Source organism: Heterocephalus glaber, unplaced genomic scaffold, assembly GCF_053883595.1.
Source record: "Heterocephalus glaber isolate CG9 unplaced genomic scaffold, H.glaber_assembly_v1.0 deba00001531, whole genome shotgun sequence".
Taxonomy (NCBI): domain Eukaryota; kingdom Metazoa; phylum Chordata; class Mammalia; order Rodentia; family Bathyergidae; genus Heterocephalus; species Heterocephalus glaber.
Genome location: NW_028258329.1, coordinates 6255023 through 6276079, shown reverse-complemented (window position 1 = coordinate 6276079; position 21057 = coordinate 6255023). Strand labels below are relative to the sequence as shown.

The 21057-nt window shown below is 38.5% G+C and overlaps 2 protein-coding genes across 6 annotated transcripts in view; one reads left to right on the top strand and one right to left on the bottom strand.

Annotated features, from left to right (window-relative positions):
- Positions 1–1581: 1581 nt before the first annotated feature.
- On the bottom strand, positions 1582–20131 carry Lins1 (lines homolog 1). 5 transcript variants are annotated; one of them, XM_004852678.4, is made up of 8 exons: positions 19932–20131; positions 11368–11562; positions 8149–8651; positions 7968–8057; positions 6519–6660; positions 5506–6096; positions 4226–4397; positions 1582–2471 (listed from the first exon to the last, which is right to left on the bottom strand). In XM_004852678.4, exons 3-8 carry the CDS (start codon positions 8545–8547, stop codon positions 1589–1591), a joined length of 2277 nt encoding a protein of 758 aa, XP_004852735.2. In that variant the 5' UTR covers positions 8548–8651; positions 11368–11562; positions 19932–20131; the 3' UTR covers positions 1582–1588. The 5 variants fall into 5 exon arrangements, with proteins under 5 accessions (XP_004852735.2, XP_004852736.2, XP_087044411.1 ...); XM_004852679.4 differs by lacking the exon at positions 19932–20131 and adding an exon at positions 19774–19924; XM_087188285.1 differs by lacking the exon at positions 8149–8651 and having other exon boundaries at positions 19932–20126.
- Positions 20132–20273: 142 nt separating this feature from the next.
- Asb7 (ankyrin repeat and SOCS box containing 7) overlaps positions 20274–21057 on the top strand; it is a 39498-nt gene continuing 38714 nt past the window's right edge. Inside the window, exon 1 of the mRNA XM_004852677.3 lies at positions 20274–20880. The gene's annotated coding sequence lies outside the window, so the exon portion shown is untranslated. The remainder of the gene's footprint in view (positions 20881–21057) is intronic.

Sequence of the window (21057 nt, the reverse complement as noted above, 5' to 3'; positions counted from 1 at the left end):
TAGTAAAGCCATTACAGAAGATGATCATGTGGAGTGTATAGTTTTTCTCCAAAAACTATTAACAGATCCACTATATGATCCAGCAATCCTACTACTAGGTATATATCCAAAGGAAATTATATCTGTATCAAAGAGATATCTGCATGTCCATCCATGTTTATTCGCAGTACTATGTACAACAGTCAAGAAATGGAAATCAATCAAGACATTCATTGATGGAAGAATGCATAAAGGAAATATGGAACTCTATATATACATATATACACACATAAAAAATGGAATATTGTTCCACCAAAAATAATGAAATTCTGTCACTTGTAACAACATAGATGGAACCAGAAGACAGTACGTTACATGAGGTGAGCCAGGCACAGAAAGATAAACCCCATCTATTCTCACACTTTCATGGGAGCTAAAACAGTTCATCACATACAAGTACTGTAAAACAGTCAATAGAACCTAGGAAGGGTAGGAGAAAGGGGAGGTTGGATAACAGGTACCAAAGTATCCATAGGTAGAAAATTAGTTCTAATGTTCTATAGCTTAGTAGGATAACTATGTTCTTTAGCAACATATATATTTTTAAATTATTTGAGCAAGAGTTTGAACATACATACATAGTCGATAATATTTGAAGACTTGGAAATGTTAATTACTCTGATTTGGCTATTAAACATTCTCTAATGTATCAATTATAATGCTATACCCCATGAAATACAAATATATATATTTTTGGGGAGTACCGGGGATCGAACTCATGACCCTGCACTTTCGAGGCAGGCAGCAGCACCACTGAGCTAAATCCCTGGCAAAGTACAAATGTTATATGCCAAATTTTTAAAAAATTATGTCCACAGAGTATATGTGCATGTATATAGAGCAAATTGCCACTCCTAAAATTTTTTTTCTATCACTTTACATGTAAATACCTCAGAAATAATAACTATACTGGGTTAGTGTCTTCCCAAAATTCATGTCCAACTAGAGCCTGTGAGTGGGATCTTATTTGGAAATGAAGTCTTTGTATATATGATCAAGTTAAGATGAGGTCAGACTAGATTAGAGGGCCCTAATGTCATGATTGGTGCCCTTGTAAGACAAAGTGGACACAGGCATTCCCACGGGGGAGAATGTCATGTGAGGTACAGAATGGGGTGATGCAGCTACAGGCAAGTGACACCCAGATTGGCTGGCAACTACCAGAAGGAGGGAAAGACTCCTCTATGGCCTTGTGAGAAAGCATGCCCTGCCAACACCTTGATTTTACTCTTCTAGCCTCCAGAACCATTAGAGAATAAATAAATTTGAGCTAAGGATGTGGTAATTTGTTATGGCAGCCCTAGGAATCTGATACAATAACCATTCCAAATTTTGTGTAAGTTTGAACTACCATGATTTGCAAGCAACACAGAACTGTATCAAGGGACTTGTCATTTGATGTCTCTTTTTCAGGCACTATGCTGCTTCTAATAAGGCAAAAGAAAGACTTGATTTAGAAAACCTTTTTGCAGTGTTTTTCTTTTTTAAACTATTATTAATATGCAGTTTATATTAAAGAAAAACAATTCCTGGAATAAAATGTCACATTTTACAAAAGGCTGGTACTTTTATTATATATTGCTTCTATACGTTTTAACAACTTTAAAAGTGCAGCTGGGTTATATGGGAAGAGATTTTTCTTTTGCAAACGGTAAATGGCATCTTGTAGCTCTTCAAAGCATTTGACTATTCTGTAAAATATTCCTTCTTCAGCGACAATATTATTTGGGGCTACTTCACAGTCAATGGAGAAAGAAGCAGTAGATTCTTTTGGAACCAGAGGCCTTGACTGAGGCTTTAGGCTAAGTTCTTTTTTATCCTTACTTGCCCCAGCTAGGTCTTGAATTTTCTTGCTTGTTTGTTGGTAGGAAGATGTCTGCTGGTTGATTGCTAAATACTGGTCCTTGGATTCTGTTTCAGAATCATCAGAGCTGTCATAATCTACCAGACTCTGAGAAGCCCGAGGAGAAGACAAACCATGATCCCTCATGGTGTGGGTCTCACTGGACATCACAACCTGCTTGAGAGGTTCAGAAGAATCCCCAGAAGCCCAGGGAATGCAGGTGTGAGCACGTATGTGACTATCAGGAGCAGTCAAACAATGAGGTGGTGTTTCGTTGCTGCTTCCGTCTTGGACAAGCGAGGGGACACAATCACAAATATTCATGCCACATTGAGATTCAGTTGCATCAAAGACCTTGCAAATGGTGAAAAAATGATCCCAGTCTTTCTGTAGTAACTTTAAATATCTAACAAAATATTCAAGAAAACAGGTCTCTGATGAAATCAAAAAGTCAAGAAGAACTGTAGAATCAAATCCTATATTTTTTAAGAAGTATATAAAAATACAGTGAGGATTGTAGCCATTTTCATGTGTTTGACGGATCCACATTGCTTTTTCTTCGGTCAAACTTCCAGTAGCCTCATATTCTCTAAAAATGAAGATAATGTAACAGATACAATTCATAAACCCTAAATTTACCTATCCGATTACTTTTTAATCTATCCATTACTTTAAAAGAAAAAAATTAAAACCATTCCTTTCCTCACAACTCTAAATAAATTTGAGGCAATAAAATAAAGCTCACTGACTTTGGCAGTTGTTATTTTTGTCTGTTCAAAATAAGTCCTCTGGTCTCCTTTCTCCTGATATCAGAACCCCTCATTTTCATGGGCAGCCAACTACATGAGGGGGCGGGGGCTGCAGCGTAAACCTCCTTCCTTGACCTATCAATGGAACTGGGCATGTAACCTAGACTGACCATAATGACTGGTTCTGATAAGAACCCATGACCCAAATGGACTACTCAGATCTCCCCTAGGACTTTTACTGGTGCTATGAAAGATTATAACTGTAAGACGTATGTAAGCCTGGAATCACTAGAGGCCACAACTGAGAATAAATTCAGAGTTGTGAAATAGTGTAAAAGAGAAACAGTCGATGGCATGATTTGAATCCCTGTATATAGTTATACCTAATGCCAACTTGATCTTAGAACTTCAAATCATGAGCCAATAATTTTTTTCTGCTTAAACTAGTTTCCATTAGTTTCTATCATTTACAACCAAAAAAAATTTAACTGATACATTTTAAAAAATAAGTATATATGACATGAGTATATAGCTGTCCGGATACAGTGAACTGAAGTTAAGAAAGTGAGAAATTCCCACATCAATCAAATTTAATTCAGAGGCTCCCTTTTCCTTGGGGAGTAAGAAATCAACTTGGAGTAGAATGCAGATACTTACACAGGCATGTGCATTTTCAGCCTGAATTTCTAGTTCACTGTTTTTGAGCCTAATTCAAATCATATGTAGGAATTTCATGTTCTTGATTAGAACCTTTTGAAAACTGGCCCGAAACACTCACAGTCAGAAAACAGCCACCGCCAGAAGTGTCCTAACACAGTAAGTACTGGCAGCACAGTGCTGCACCACCGATCATTAGTAAGAAATCCCTTTCTCTCAGGCCAAGAGAGAAATGGAAATAAAGCAAATACTTTAGGGTTTTAATAAAGCAAAGTAGAAATAGTGGAAAAGGTCACTAGTTATTAACTTCATAAGCAAGTATAGATATTTGCCACAAGAAGATATTGCTGCAAGTACAGCTTTTAATAAAGCTGTTTTAATAAAGCAGAAAGAGAACCCATATAAATGTCATCAGTAACATAACTTCATAACCAATTTCAGATACGTGTCTTAAGAAGGCATTAGCCCAAATGTGGCTGTATAATAAAGGGAAAATTTGGAACAGCTCCTTTGATTATTTGTAAGCTTGTACTTACTTTTACAAAGACAAAAATCATCTTATAGAAACTTGACAGAGAAAAGTAAGTCTTAGAGATGAAAAATGGTCTCAAACATCCGTTGAGATTCAGAGAAGCATACTAGCTTACTCCTAGTCACACAGGTAAAACAGGTGAAGGTTAAACAGGAATGTGGGTTGTCAGATCTCAATCTACTTCTACTACCCCTGATTTGCCAGCCAGCCAAATATTCATAATAATAGAAGTGTAATCTTGCTTTTATGTAAGGTGGGGTTAAAGAAAGGAACTGGAACTTATGAGCAAACCACAAGATCTCCCCCCAATCATGGAAAGTAAATAATATGCCTGGCACATTTTCTGGAATGTTTCCTATTTTTCTGGCTTAAAGGAAGCTCAACAATTACTTTAAATACACTAACCTGGTCAACTGTAAGTAAATGCTCAGTGACGCTTTGGCAGCCTCCAGCATGTCGTCGTCTTGTTCTATGAAGACCCTAGACAGCCATTCACATGGGTTGTGTAATTGCAGAGAGGGCTGAAGGTTAGGCTTTAAGAAGATCAGTAACTCAGACATGAACCTCTGTAAGTCAACTTCGAAAAATGGAAATTTCAAAGTGTAGGTAACAGTTTATGAGTACATTGACATCTCAAGTGTCTAAAGTATCTTGAAGTATATTATCATAATTCATACCTTCAGAAAGTCCTATGAGTTAGGGTTTATCTCTATTTTGCAAATTAAGAAACTGAGGCTCAGGAAAACAGTGACTTAATAAATAGCATTCATTTAAAATATACAGATCACTTATTTTCCACAATTGCTAAATAACTACAATAACTCTGAGAACAAATGTTACTAGATTTCTTGCTAGAAGTGGTTCAATAAGTGAGCCAAAAAAACAGATCTGTTCACTGGCTACAACTGTTTATTAATAAAGACAACAATGCAACCAAACAACAAAAAAAATTTTGTCTTAAAAATAACAGAAAAATATCTTTGTTAAAGCATTAAAAGTATTACTAAACAACAACAAAAAAATCAAGATTCTGGGGAGTTTTGACTACAATTTAAAACTCCAAATTATATAACAGATGCCACCTAGTGTTGTAAATGATATTTGCAGAGAACAAAAACTAATAAGTAGTTATTAAAAACTAAATGATATCCAAAGCTGTCCAGGGAAGCTGCTGCCTCTACTTCAAAGTTTTCATGGAAAGTATATGCTGTTTGTCTGAGACTTTACTATTTATTTGTGAAACAGGAGGACATGTTTTCCCCAATACCTATACTGACAATCATACTTTACAAGGCGTTCTCTAAACTTTTGAGTTAATTATGCAATATGTATCTTCTCACATATTCAACTTAATTTATACTTACCAATAATATATATTAAGAAGGTGTACTACTAAAATGAATGAAAATATCATTAAATACTAAAAACACTTGAATATAAATTAACATCTCCCACTTTGGGACTTATTTTTAAACCTAAGTTATTCATTGTGCTCTACACATTCAGTGTAGCCCACAGACTGTTCATGGCAATTTCTGTTCTCTCTCTTTGTTGGGGATATTTTTAATAAATTATAACCAGGAGAATATATAGTTTGAATTAGTGGAATTTATACTAGTCCTGAGATTTGATAATTATAAATTAATAATATATTACTTTGCATAAAAAGGAGTCTGGAGAATTACCTTTCATTTCATTCACAGAGGTGTAATTTTGAAACTTGATTTCTAAAGACTTCATTATAACTAAGCTTGCAGCTCTAAGGAACACATGATCTGGACCAGCGATATCTCCACATCCAGGCTGAACTTCATTACCTCCAAAGCAAGGCCGTTTTCCATGAACAGACCAGGTCTTCAAAAAGCCCAGATTCACAGTTTGCAAAACAGCATTAGCTAAAGCCAGTATGTCCACATCTAAATAGTGGTCTGGTGACGTCAAGACAAGCACAGATGCACGACACAGGTCTTCACCCACCTTACACAGAAGGCACTTTTTGATAAATATCATCAACTTCCTTTTGACAAAAGCCTGAATAGGCCAGGTAAGAATGTCTAGCACACAAGAAGGTTTCAAAAATAAAACCCTCTGGCTCCTGAAATGTAACTTCAGGTAGATTCTGGAGGCTATGAGAAGTTCAAGTAAGTCCAAGAAACTCATTAAGCTGTTTATTATCTTAGAAGGATCCTGGCAGTTTTCAAAATGCTGGGAAAATAAGGAATTGTAGAATACTTCAAAAGTATTGTCAAAAGTAGTCAGGAACTGCTTTAGAATTTCTGCAGTAATAGGAATAGTAATCATAAGCAACAGGAAAAACAAAGGCTTCTTAAAGTACAATTTCACAATTCAATTTTTATAAATACATTTTATAGGCTAAAAACATAAGATTTAGAATATTTATCCTTAACAAGAACAAATAATGATACACAGATCAATAACTAATAACTATGCTTAACATTCATTTTACAAATATAAATAGCATCAATCTATGCAAGGGATATATAATAATGAAAAATTTAAATTTTTCCACGTAATTTTTTTTCTTTTAAAAGAAATATTCTTCTTTTAAAAAATATAGAGGGAGATTCTTTAGTTTTTCATACTTCAAGAGAAATCATATATAAATTTTATTCTTCATTATAAACATAATGTTTCTGGGAGCAAGGTGGCAGTCATTTATGGGACAATGTAATCATACCTGTTTTTTCAGAACATGGGTCTTTAAAGATTTCTTTTATTACAGCTATAATAATCCAGAGGCAATGTATTACTTCATTACTCTCAGAGTATTCAGAAAGATTTTTTTGGCAAAAAACAATCCAGGAACTACTTAATGTTATCTACAAGTGAGAAAACAAAAAAAGGGAGTAAAAAGAATTAAGATGTGTTATATGCATGTGCCGACTCCCCACAATGAATCCAATTGTTATGTAAAAGCAGTACTAATAAAAATATTTTTAAAAAACAGTATTTTCTTTAGTTACAAATTGCCTATTATATACAATACAATACACAACACTTGTCTATTTGTTTGCCTTAGAAAAGCATGATAGAATTTGGTAAAATAAGAAGGAACAGAAATATCCTAATATTCTTTAAGTCGAGAAATTCAACATGCCATAAAAATATCAAAAGGAAACAAGAAAGTACTAGCAGTGTTATTTATAGATGGTATAATAAAATATAATTATTTGTTCTTTATATTTTGCTCCATTTCCCAAATATTTCACTATAAATAACAACTTGTACATTCAGAAAAATGTTATTTTAAGACAGAAAGAACTAATTATAGCAGAAAAAAAGTCAGCAGATGCTCAGACTTGTTCATTAATTTGTTCAGAGGTTAAAAAAAAAAATCTGACTTTGAATTTGTTCATATTTTTTGTTATGCTAAGGACCATTCATAGAATTTATTTATATCAAACCTCCGAAAATGAGCTTGATCTCAAGTAGAAGCTCCTAAACCTTTTTTGGGGGAAGGTATACTACTGACTTGAGAATACAAATAAAGCTGTGGCCTGAAACTGACCTCTTCTGTTAAGAGTCTGACTATTATGATTTACAATACATTTAAGACTCTAATTCTTGAGACAAGCAACTATATTATTTTATTCTTACAGTTTTGTAGATTTACACATCACTATGTGAGTAAACATTTTATTAATACAAATACAGATATTCTTTGCTTAACAACCTACCTGTTTAACAACTGTTCTGACTTACGACCCACCTTTTTTGTATAGTTCTGTACAACTCGATAGAGCCTCAATGTCTTTTTGTTGTACAGTATACCTTGTTTACAAAGTATCATAATTTTTGCTGACTGTACTGTACAGTACAGCACTGTAGCTTGATGTTCTGTTATACATTACAGTACTATCTTTAAGAGTTAGGCAAATAAAAGCAAAGTCATCAAATTGGAATTTCCTTTGACCATTTCTTTGTTCTGAATATTGTAATGTACATACTATATACAATTCTTCATTTAGTCACTAACTCAAATAATGACTTAGTTGCATAGTCACATGACCACAACTACTCATCAAATGAGGAATGTCTGTATCTAAAGGAGCATAATCAAATGTCAAAGAGGAACTTTAAAGACACCAGAAGAGAAACAGTAGTATAATCTGATTACTTATCTTACCTTTTCTTTCAACTGGAAATAGAGAAGCGATGCCAGACACTTTGCAGCCATATGAGACAACAATTTGTCTGAATTTTGGACCATGTCAATCTATAAAAAAAGATATATTTAATCACTACAGTTAAATGTTTTAGAACTCTTACTTTACATATCTAAACCTTAGAAAAGGAAAATGGATTACCAATTTAGAATCCACCTCAGAGGACTGTAAAAGAATTTTAGTTATATCTCTGTATTTCTCCTGTGCATGGATCTCAGTTTCCAAAGACATTATCCTGGATATCATCACATGGATCACGGTTAACTGAAGGAGCTTCAGGTCTTGGGCACCGCTTGCCTGAGAGTTTCTCTTCATACAAACCCCTGCTCCAGGAATGGCAATCACCTCGACAGGGGGTGACTGCTGCCTGTCCTGCACCCTATCAGTGTCTGGCCATTCTATGGAAAGGGCTGTAGTGCACTCTTGATCTGAAAGTGCCAGGTTGAGATAAAAGACATACTTGTGGCTGTCACTTTCAAGTGTAGCTCCAAGAAGTACCTTCTTATACAACTGATCTAAAACCTCATAGAAAGCGTTCATTTTGATTTTGAAAATGTGTCTTCTATGAAGGCTGACAACTCCACGTTGTAAATACTGATATTTCAGAGAAGTGATGACTCTCTAACATGTTTCTTCAGTGAAGCCTAAAATAGGAAAAATAGTTTTTAAAATTATAAATAGTACATACATATTATAAGAGAAAGACAATGTCTCTGTCTCAAGTTAAAGGTAAAGCTGATTGCTGAGTTTCTAAAATGGAAAATTGTAATAAGAATAAGACCATAATTATGAAATGTATGCTTTCCATACAGATTTAAGAACATAAAATTATTTTAATTTTATCATAGCAGAAATGACAGCATTCCTCTAATGTTTTTCAGTGGTGTGCCCAGGTTTCTCAACCTTGGCACTGTTAACATTTGGAACCAGGTTATTCTTTAGTGGGAAAGATTTCTTAGGAACTGTAAATGTTAAGCAACACTCCTGACTTCTACCCTCGATGTGTCAAAACAAAGCACTCAGCCTCATACACCAAATTTTAACAACGAAAAATGCAGATTTTGTCAAATGTTCCTTGTGTGGAAAATCATCCCAGTTCAGGGCCACTGGGATAACTCAAATTCAATAACCTTTACCTCCAATGTGAAGATGAAAATCTGAAATTAGACTGCTATATGGTCTAACTATATTATGGCTACTGCTAATTAAGTTCCAACTTAAAAATTACATGATCATAGATAGAACCCTCAGTCATCACCTGTATCACTAAATAAAATTTTAAAATGCCATCCCAAGAGTCAAGATATGAAGTAAAAATAATCAAATTTAGACATTCTGCTTGCTCCAGACTCCTCTCATGTGATGATGGAGAACAGAATGGGGGAGGGGGGATATTTAGGGCCAGACAGGGCTTTTAAGGTAGAGAATATGGGCATTGACTGGTGGATCGGTATCAGAGGAATTGTGTGGTTACTATAAAGACTTTGGTATAAATGATTACTGACTCTTCTGTGAATAGAAAACTAGGGCTTTTGGGCATGATCTGGTCCTATGGGGGGCTCTGCTCCTTTCATTGCCTTTGTACTATTTTATACCTTTTAACTATAGATGACTGATAACAATGCAAATAATTCTATATATAGACATAGAAATAATTGCATGGTAGAGGAAGGACACACCCCTCCAGTGTGAAAAGCCAGTTTTGCTTCCATTTGTAAATACTGTAATATTCCTTTACTCCATATAAAAATTCATGATTCTCTTACTTCTTGAAATATGTTGTGACATCTGCTTGATCCTTTATGAATTAATGAATTAAATAACATTTTTGATATGTGTTCATTTTTTATGGGTCATGGTTTTGTCCAGTTAAATGCTGTCTTTAAAATACCCAGAGATTTCTCTGTTCTACCAGGACCCAGGTGTAAAGGCCCTACCCATCTCTAATGCCCTGCCCAGAGGAAGAGACTTAGAAGGCTGGGCCTTGCACTGGGCCTCACTTCCACTGCATGGACCACTAACCCGGCCTCGGTCTTAGATCTCTCTCCACTGGCTTCTTCCCCCTACTTAGCTCCTAAGGAATTCTAATCACTGATCACCCACCAGGCAAAGATACCCTGGTTTAGCCCTCTGCTGCAGAAATAAATATTTAGAAACCTATAAACTTTAAAGTTAGGAACAAAACTTTTGAAAGTCTTCTCTGAATCCTATTTTCCAGTTGAAGTGTGCATCCAACATGATTTATTTTTTTAATTGTTTAAATTTTGTTTTGTTAATTGTTTTTTTCCATTAAGTTAATTGGTACATTTTAGGTATATAATAGTTACATTCCTCATTGGCATCTTGTATCTTTACATGATGTATCTTGGTTCTTATTTTTTCCCCATTCTCCTGCCCCCCCTTCATCCCCTCCACCTTTCCCTACAACATGATTTATTAACACAGATAATCAAAAACTTTGCTCCAAATGTTAAACTTTTCTGTACTCCCAGAAGTAGCAATGGTTGAGAAGCACTGCACCCTTCTGTATTCCAAGAAAGAACTAATCAGAATGCCCATCTCTCACTCATGTTCTCCAAAACCCTACTGTTTCCCCCTCCTTTTTGAGAGATTTCCCACTAGTGAACATTCTCCTTATTCTAATAGCCTAAATAAAATCCACTGAAGTGTCTGGCATGTTCTGTCTGTCACACATTAGAAACTACGGGAGAGAAAAAGGGCTAGGAGAAGTAAAAACAATACATTTTTGATATGTGTTCATTTTTTATGGGTCATGTAAATGTACCAAGATCCCACTCCCCAAGATGAGTGGAATCATTATGTACTACAAACGTATTGATAAAACATTAAAAAATTTTAAAAACTGTTTTCACATTCTACTTCGAAGTCCAAGTCCATTGTACTTATTTTTCTTTCTGCTTTAGTTGTTACAATAACATTTCTTCTCAATGAAGAGAAAGGTTATAAACCTTTCCAAAAAAGGCTAAAAGGTTATAAACTTTTAAGAAATACAGGGTTGGGGTTGTAGCTCAGAGGTAGAGCACCTGTAAATACAGGGCTGGGGTCCCGTCCCCAGCACTGGAAAAAAAAAATAGAGATGCAAATGGCTAGGGGCCAGTTGGATAACAAATTAAAGATAACAGGTGTTAAAGGCTGCCTTTATTGTGACCAAATACAATTCTTTAATTACATTCTCTTTAAAAATATCTGTGTGGGCTAAAGAAATATGCACTGAAACAAATGTCTGTGGGTGGATAGCCTGGTGGAAACTGAAAACTACTTTTTGTTTTGTATTTAGCAATTGTGGTATTAAATGAAAGGACAAAACACTGAAAAACCAAGTCAGGGGAATGAACTGACCACTTTTTTTCTGAAGTGGGTGCTCTGAGGTTGATACACGGCAAGCTGCTTTCCCAGGCTGGCCTGGAGGAAGCTGTACCCTTCAGACACCAAGCTTGGAAGAGACACGAACAAGTAAGTGTCTGGGGAAGGGCGCTCAGGGTGCCGGAGGCTTTGACAGCATCTGTGCACGTGAAGAAGAGAGGTTGGTCCAGCCTAGAAAGAAGCAAAGAATTGGAGAGGTTTAATGAGGACAAGTGAATGAGCAGTGCTCTTCTTGGTGTTTTTAGAACATGCTTCTGGGCAGAGGAGAGCAGACTCCATACCCAGTGGCCCAATGGGGTCTCCAACAATTACAAAGACAAGTGCTGTCCTTGGGATTCAAGGGGGGACTGGTTTCTGGGCCGCCAGGAAAACAAGTCTGCAGATGCTCAGGTCCCTTACATAAATGGCGTAGTATCTACAGCTAACCTAACTCCATACCCGTGTATTTTGAATAATCTCTAGATGACTTCCAATACCTAATATGATATAAATACTGTGTAAATAGTTGTTACATTGTACTGTTTAGGGAATAATGATAAGAAAAAAGGCCTATACATGTTCAATACAGAGGCATTTCTTTTTTTGGATTTGATTGAATTCGCAAACACGGACCTCGTGAATGGAACCTGACAGTATAGAAGTTTATCTGAAGTTGCCTTTATTTGTTAAATACTATGAACTATTTGAATTTTGCATTCTATGCCTGGTACCTAGAATCATGTGTATTTTATTATAAAAATAATATATTTTCCACCTACCTTCATACAAAATTGATGCTTTATGAATAATAACCGCTAAACTTTACTCAGCATCTACTGTGTACCAAACACGGTTCTCCACAAGTCTTTATGTGAACTTCACAATCTTTTTTTTTTTTTCTACCGGGGATCAAACTCAGGTCCTTGCGCTTGTGCAGCAGGCTGCAAAACCACTGAGCTAAATCCCCGGCCCTTCACAATCTTATGTGACAATTATCCTACCCATTTTACAGATGGGAAACTGAGGCGCAAAGAGGTGAAGTCACAGAGCTAGTTAAGAAATGGCAGAGTCACAATTTGAAGCCAACAAATTCAGAGTCTTGGCGACCCCAAGTGAAGGGCAGCAGGTGAGGAGAACATCTCAGATAAACTTCCTACATGTAAACAGAAAGCACACAGCCCAGTCTCTGACCTTTGATTCTCCCATAATGAAAAACAGAGTAACAGTCCTCAGGACCATTTTCACATATGCAAAATCTAAAATTAAGAATGTCTATGTAAATAGGGAAGGGTGGAGGGGGTGAAGGGCATACAGGTAATAGGGAAAAAATAAGAACCAAGATACATCATGTACAGGTACAAGCACCGAATGATAAATGTAAACGTATTGGATACCTAAAATGTACCAATAAAAGAAGTTAAGCAAAAAAAAAGAATGTCAGTGACTATGAAGCCTTTTTTCAAAAGACATTCGGCAACTAAAGGTTGAAACATTTAAGTGAGGATGCTGAATTTTTTGTATTAAATTACTTTTAGTAGCTTCACCAAACTTACCAACGCCTCATGAAAAGCCAAACTACTCACAGGTTTTATTCTGTTAGTTTATCAATAGTTGAAGAGTACTATAAATGAAAGACTACGACTGTGGTTTTACTTCATTTAAATAATTTCAATCTTCTCCAATAATGAACTCAAACTAGGTCATGGTCATAAAACTGACAATCAAGCTTTTAGAAAAAAAACATAAGAGAAAGTGTTCAAGCATAAAACTATTAGCCTTGATCCTAAAAACATGATTTCTAAATATAAAAACTGATAAACTGGACCTCAACAAAATTAAAAAGTTTTTCTTTACAAAAATTTTATTAAGAAAATGAAAAGACAAGCTACAGATTGAGAGAAAATTCTGCACTTGCAAACTGTGTATCTAACCAATGGCTAGTATCTAGACTATTTAAAGAATGCTCAAAACTTAACAAGAAAAAAATGATTGAATTAGGGCTGAGGATAGTGGCATACGCCTGTTATCCCAGATATTCAGGAAGCTGAAGTAGGAGGATCTCAAGTTTGAGCCCAGCCCAGGCAACTTCCGAGACCCTGTCTCAAAATGAAAAACGGGGCTAGGGATATAGTTCAGCAGTAGAGCATTCCTGGGCTTGATCTCCAGTACTACATATGCAAAATAATTTAATTCCAAACAGGTAAGACACTTGAGCAGACATTTCACTGAAGAGGATACAGAGATGTCAAATAGACACATGCACAGATGTCTAATCACATGAGCTATCAGGGAAATGCAAATGAAAAGTACAGTGAAATACCATTATCAAAAAAGCTAAAATAAAAGTTAGTGACACCAGATACTGACAAGCAGGTAGAGAAACTAGATTTCTCTCACAATACTGGCGGGAATGTAAAATAGTACAGCTACTCCAGAAAATGGACTGGCAGTCTCTTAAAAACTAAATGTTTCTACCACACGAATCAGTAATTGACACTTGGCATTTACTCTAGAAAAATGAAGAGCTATACACCCTGAAACCTGTATATAATGTCCATCACTGGGTTAAGGGTTAAACAAATTCTGGCACATTAATACCATGCAAAACTTTCCAGCCATGGAAAGGAAAGAAGTACTGATACATGTAACAATGTGGGTGGCTCTCAAGGGGATTATATTGAGGGGAACAAGCCAATCTCAGAAGGCTGCACACTCACTGTATGATTCAGTTATGAAATGATGAAAATAAGGAATGAAGAATAGGTTAGGGTTTGCCACTTGGTAGGAAAGCGTCCTTCCACTCAGGAGGCACAGTTAGGGAGGTTAAGCATGGGGACCCTAGAATAAAGGAACTGGTAGGGGACACACAAACCTATATGTATGACAGTACTGCACATAACTAAGTATACATCTAAATAAATGAATAGAAGTAAAATGAGAAATCTGAAAAGCATTGGTGGATTGTGCTGATGTCAAGATCCTGACTGTGATACTGTACTGTACTAGTTTTACAAGATGTTGCCATGGGGGGAACTAGGTAAAGGTTACACAGCACCCCTCTGAACTGTATTATTTCTCGCACCTGCTTGTGCGTCTAGAGTTGCCTCAAAGTAAAAAACAAACCACAATAATTTCACCTATAGATATTTTTTCTTAGCATTAATATACATAGGATTTCATTAATATCCATGAAAATATTACTGAAAACGTATTGTTATGGTTTGTGTTTAGATATCCCCCCAAAGCCTCATGCAGATGAGGTGGGACTTTTTCAGAGGTAGTTGAATCTGGAATGTGTGATGCTGGGGTCAAAGGGCGTGTGATTACTAAAATACTACACATGAGTGATTAGTTTGGCACCATCCTAATCCTAGTAGTCAGAATAAGACAAAAAGGGGCAGAAAGATGCTATTAAACTCCCTTGTCACCTTTGCTGCCTTCTGTGCACCACGTTGCTTCTGCTCTGTGATGCCTGTTTGTCAACCCTGCCTTGAAGTCAGCTGATTATGGACTGAAACTTATGCAAACTGTAAGCCAAATAAATCCTTTCCCCTCAAACTTTGGATGTCGGCTATTTTGTCTCAGCAATGAGAGAAAAGTTAACTAACACACATATCACATGAAATTTGATCTTAAAAATCTCTAACCAAAAATGAAACAGAATGGTATCTAAAAATGTTAAAAATATTTTAATTCTAAGTCTACTCATTAAAAAATACTCTTATGACTTAGTTTCAAAATTGCCAAAGAACAAGTGGCTAGAAATTTAACTTTCCTTTATATGTGGTGTAAAAAGTGTTACTATCTCTTTTCTTAAATTCAGAAAACAGAAAAATATCTATCTTCATGGCCAATAATGAATAGGCTTCTGCATGCAGTTTGCTAATAGACTCAGTGTTGGGTTTCAGCCTCATTCAACAACAGGTTCCTATCTGATCACAGCCTAAGAGGATACTTAATCCAGATGCTATGATACTTAAAGCAGAAGTTGAGCACTCCAAAGAAAGGCTGTCTTCCAGGATTCTGGTTCCCTCCTCCATCAAGATAGCATAAAGTTTGCCAGAAAGAATAACATGGGTCTGTTTTGTCTCTTGAAGAGGACCTCCTTCCCTTGCGAAAAGAGGGGTAGGTATCTTCCAAACAGCACACCATGCGCTGTTATCTTCCCTCCCCTGGCTAGTTTCACTCTTCACCTTTGTCAGTGCCCCAGCTGGACCCACTAGGAGATGTGGGAGCTGGTGGGAGAAAGGGGAAAGGGAAGAGGAGGAGTATAGATGGGCCACTCTCTCAGTGCCTGGAACTAAGGCTCTCCTTACCGTCAGTTACTAACTCCTGGGTGCTGCACTACTTGAAGATTTCCTTAAAGTGTTGGTGCTCAAACATTGGCCAACATCAGTATCAACGAGACTGCAAAAGCAGACTGCAAGGCCATAACTGAGGCCTTTCAGATATGATCTTCCTTGATAATTTGGATCTTAAATTCCCAGATTATTGCTGAGACACTGAGAACTCAAACACTGTCAAGTGTTTGTAAATTGTCTTCCTATTAAACTCACCCTGGGATTTTGACAATGGCCAGGAATTTTATTTATTTATTTTAGCATGAAAGAAAAGGCTGGCAATTCAGTTACAGATACAACACTTAATATTTAAAAATGTTTTCCTATTAAAGTGGTATCTCCATAATAGCCTGGAATCTGAAGTCAAATGGCTCCACCACACACTAGTCACCACGGGGGCAAATTACCCTCAAAGCTTCAGTCTTGAAGCTTCAGTCTCCCTCAGTGCTCACGGGCACAAGGGTGGTGCGCAGCTCACATGATACAGGGAAGGTTAAGTTAAATGCAGGTATTTGTGAAATATCCACTCCAGGGTCTGCCCAGCAAGCTTTCTTTGTACTTCCTTTGCATTGCTATGTATGATGTAAAATTGTTTTCGAGAAATGAATGAACATGGGTTTTTCTGAGAAAGATACAATCCTCTTTCCCTGTTTTGTAAGGAAATGAAGTAAAACACTGTACTGGGCATCTGATTCTTGATAAGGAATGCAGAAAGCACCAAAAACAGATATGAGGCCTTGGAGAGGGGGCCAGGGCATGATCTCAAAGATGGGAAACAGTGCAAAAGCAAGAGGTCACAGTCATCCAAACTCCTGATAACGTGACCAGGCCCCTTCTAGTTTATCTTTAATAGGGCAGATGCAGGTATCAGCAAATCCAGTGCTGCTCGATAGATCATAAAGACCCTATATTTGTTTTAGACAAGTGATGAAGTAGTGTTGTTCTCTGAGCCTGGAAAAACAGTAAGAGTGTAGCATTTAACATAAACTTAATCAATAGAAAATACTCACATGTTCCTTTCCCGGAGAGCTTTATTATTTGACCACTCCAAGGAAAACTTTTTTTCTAATATTGCACAGATTGGTGCTGGGCATTAGAATAATAGTTTGGGGCTTAGGATTCTGGGGATGTAGCTTAGTGGTAGAGTGCTTACCCAGAAACATGAGGCCCTGGGTTCGATCCTGAGCACCAATCCCCACCCCCTCAAAAGTCATAGTTGTAGTACAGCAGAAATCTTGGCGAGGATCTAGACCAGTGTTCATAAACCCTAGCATCAGAATTCCCTGGAAGACTTCTTAGAACACAGATGGCTGGACGAACCCCCAGAGATTCTGATTTCTTAAGTCTGGGGAAAGCCCAAGAACTAGAAGAGAGATTACACTTTGTGAACCTCTTTCCAATTTACTTGATTTTATTGATGAGAAATCTGAGCTTACTAGGTTAATATCATATTGTATTAGTGTGAGCACTTGTGTGTGTGTGAGCACTTTTTAAAAACTGATCCTGTAATCTCAGCACTTAGGAGGCTGAGGCAGGAGGATCATCGCAAGTTTGAGGCCAGCCTGGGCTACATAGTAAGTCCAAGGTCAGCCTAAACTACATAGCAAGACCCTGTCTTAATAAACCAAAAACAACAACAACGAAAAAAACTCAAACCTGGAAAACCTCTACTGTATTCATAAAAAAGCAAAACTTCTTTATTGTTAGTTTCTAAAATATGAGTCTGTTTTATTTTATTTTTTTTTAAATTTATATATTAATTGGTACATTTTAGGTATACAATACATTTACATTTATCATTGAGTGTTTGTACCTGAACATGATGTATCTTAGTTCTTATTTTTTTCCCCATTACCTATGTGCCCTTCACCCCCACCACCCTTCCCTATTTACATAGACTTTGTTTCCATTTTTTTTTTCTTTCTCATACTTTTTCCTTTCCTTTCTTCTCTTTCCCCTTCCCCTCCCACTACCCCTACCCCTTTGGACCTTTTCCTATTTCAAATTATCAATTGTTCATTTTAATCATTTTCATCCTTTACACTTTCAGTTTCTCACACTAGAGATACTATTCGGTATTCACATGTGTGTCCTATTTATTTCACTTATGAGTCTATGTTTTAAATGGTCATTCACAATAACATCTTTCAATGACAAGTTTTCCTTACTCATTCCACTTTACCAGTTTATGCCCATCCCCTCTCTGGCACTGCCCTTCCCCCCAAAATTTGCCATAAGTGAGTGGCAGGGTAGAGTTTAGGGAGTATCTGTAGAAGTGACACGACCCAGATTTTACTTAGCATTTTACACAGACTGTTTATACAAATAAGAATTGGTTTTCAGCTGATTTTTAAAAAAAATGGTACCTACCTACTTCAGCAAAGCAGTACTTATAAACATATGCAAAAAGCAAATGGCTTATATGATGAAAACATTTACATAATTTAAGTAGGAGAATGCCAGTACTCCTTTCAGTTACCTAGAAAGGTTCTTTTCTGCCTCTGGACTTTGATACAGTGCTGTTCTGTCCGTCTAGGCAGCTCTTCCACCTCCGTTTCCTTTTGCTTTAACTGTGACCTTTTCTGAGGCCAGGGCTCCTGTGATGCACTCAGTCTTTCAGCACCTGCTGTCTTACAGAATGTGTCACAACTTTTTAAATTGTCTATCCAATTACTTTTATGTGTCCCTTGCTAGACTATACCCCACTAAGAGCTGTCTGCTTGCTTCTTTACTTCATCTGTAGCTCTTAGCACAGTGGCTGATACACAAGTAGCACTTAGATTTCTTGAATATATTCCTAGCTGAAGATAAATTTAGTAGTGTGTATGTCTAAAATAATTCTAAAATTAGTCACAAAGTATTAATTTATATATTTTTTTGGTGCTAGGGGTTGAAGGGCCTCAAGCATACTAGGAAAGCACTGTACCACTGAGCATCACTCCTACACTCAAAGTTTTAGTACTATTTTGATCTCAAAGACATTTTAAAAATACCCTGTAACTTCTTTCTTTCTTCTTTCTTTTATGGTGCTAGAGATAAAAACCAAGGCCTTATGCATATTCGGCAAGTCTCTACCACTGAACTACGTTGCCAGCCCCCAATACCATGTAATTTTTAACTTCTAAATTTTCAATTATAATACAAATTTTATAACAAAATTATCAATATAGTGTATAAAGAAGGCACAGCAGGGAATGAGTTCTAAGCTTACTTAGTCTTTATGTTATGCCTGACAATGAGCCAGTACAAGGGTCACACACTGAAGCCACATCATAAAGTGGTGTGGTAAAGTGTGAAGAAAAGAATCCCTTAAATTACCAGGACGAGAGCTACACTGTGGGAACTCAAAAGCCACCAGTGAATTTCCTTCTTTCAGCATTCTTTTTGCTGGGACTGTGGGGCCAAGGTCAACTGTAGAATTTCTCTATCCAGCCCCACCTCCCCTTCCTGCTAGGTACAGCTGAGCTAAGTTGGGCTGCAAAGACAGATGATGAGATCCCACCGTACTGCATAGGTTTTCGCTGGCCAAGTTCACTACACTCTGGTCCCCAAACAGTCCCAGAACCGTATCTGTTGTCATCCAGAGAATAAAATGCTCATCGTCCGCCACCGGGTGCTAGCTCTGTGCCATTCATATTACTGCTCAAATGTTACCTCTCTCAGAGAACTTTCCTGACTACTTAAAACAGCCTATCACGACCTAGTCAAATTATTTTGCTCCGTTTTCTTCGTATAACCTGTCCCTGGTCGTTCTGTTACTGTTTCCCCTGACAGCAGGAAAGCAAATGATTGCATTTATCTCACTCACTGTTGTCTCCCCAACGATTACAAGAGTGCCTAGCCAGCACACTTGATAAATGATTAAATGTACTTCATAGACACTTTTTAATATGCCCATCTCGTATTTCTCCCACTCTGCCGTTCCCTTCACTCACAGGAATCAGTGAGGATCGCTGTCCCCGCAGGAAAGCCCTTCCCCGGGATCGCGATTCCAAAGAGTGCTTCCTTCCCGGTAAGCGAACCATCCCCAGCTGGCAGGCTGACCCGACACCGTCAGACTCACCAAGGACGAGGCACTCAGAAGCTCTGAGGAATGGTGCCGGACACGGCGCCCTTCTCCTCGCTTCCTGGAGACCGCCGCCTCCCTAGGCCCCGACCAGCCCCTTAGTCTGCACACACACCTCTTCCAGAGACCAGCTCAACAACTTGGCGGTTACCTACCTGTTTGGGAGCTGGCTCAGGTCACTCTACCTTGGCACCCCCATTCCCGTCTACACCTGCCCCCTCTGAGCCACCGTAGTTCACAGGAAAAAAAAAAAAACCAAAAAAAAAACAACCCGAAAAAGACCTGGTCTCTTCTCCCGCATGCGCAAAAGCCCCGTTCCGTGTACAGTGTTTCTTAGCAACCGCTTTGAGTACCTCCACTAGGGGGCGGAGCCTCGGAAGCCACCTCGGGGACGCTCAGGAGGAAGTGAATGAGGCCAATCGGAGACGAGTCCCAGCCCAAAATGACACGCCTCCCTTAACTGTCGCGAATCCGCAGGCAGCTTTACGGCAAGCAGGGGGTGGGGGCTGCTGGGGTAAGGAGGAGAGAAGGAAGCAACTAACCAACCAAGTCGCCCCCACCTCCCACCCCCACCCACTCCGGACCTGGTTTACGGCTCAGGGCTCAGGCTTCAGTGCGGCCGCTGATTGGCTGCTGAGGGCTTGGTCCCATCCCAGTGACCCCAAAGTGCTGGAGGGAGGGGGCGGGGGTGGCCCAGTGCAAAGTGCATCCCGAAAGACCCCTGTCCGGAGATCTAGCTGCTGGCACTTCAGACCCTGTACGAGCTGGGACCTCGCTGTCCCGAGCCGTCCCGAGTCTCTCCCTAGCTGGAAGCCTCCGGCCCGAACGCGGCAGTCCCCTGCTCGGAGCCCCTGGACCAGGACTGCCCCCCCAACCAGAGCCGGGACTTCCTCCCGGCACCCCTGCCCCGAGGCTGACTGGTAGCCGGGACCGCCACCCTCGCCTGCTCGACTGTCTGGATGGTCTCCTGGATGGGGCCGTGAGGCACCGAGGAGGATCGGGAGCACCCGAGTCTGGCCCTGCCCGGGGTGTTTCTTCCATGGAGAAGTTGGTGAGTGTGGAGGAGGCTGAAAGGAGGAAGAGGAGCAGCAGTTGAGGACACAGGTAAAGTCAGTTACCTCCCCAGAGGGGAAGAGGGCTGCCCAGAGGGGCGGGAGGGAGGAGAATCACTGCTTCTGCCTACCTGCCCTTGCCACCCTCCAGTTATTTGCTTCGCTCCCCCTGCCTCAGAGCCCTCTTCCTCCTGGCCTGTGCAGTGCATCATTCAGTGGCTTGTTTTCC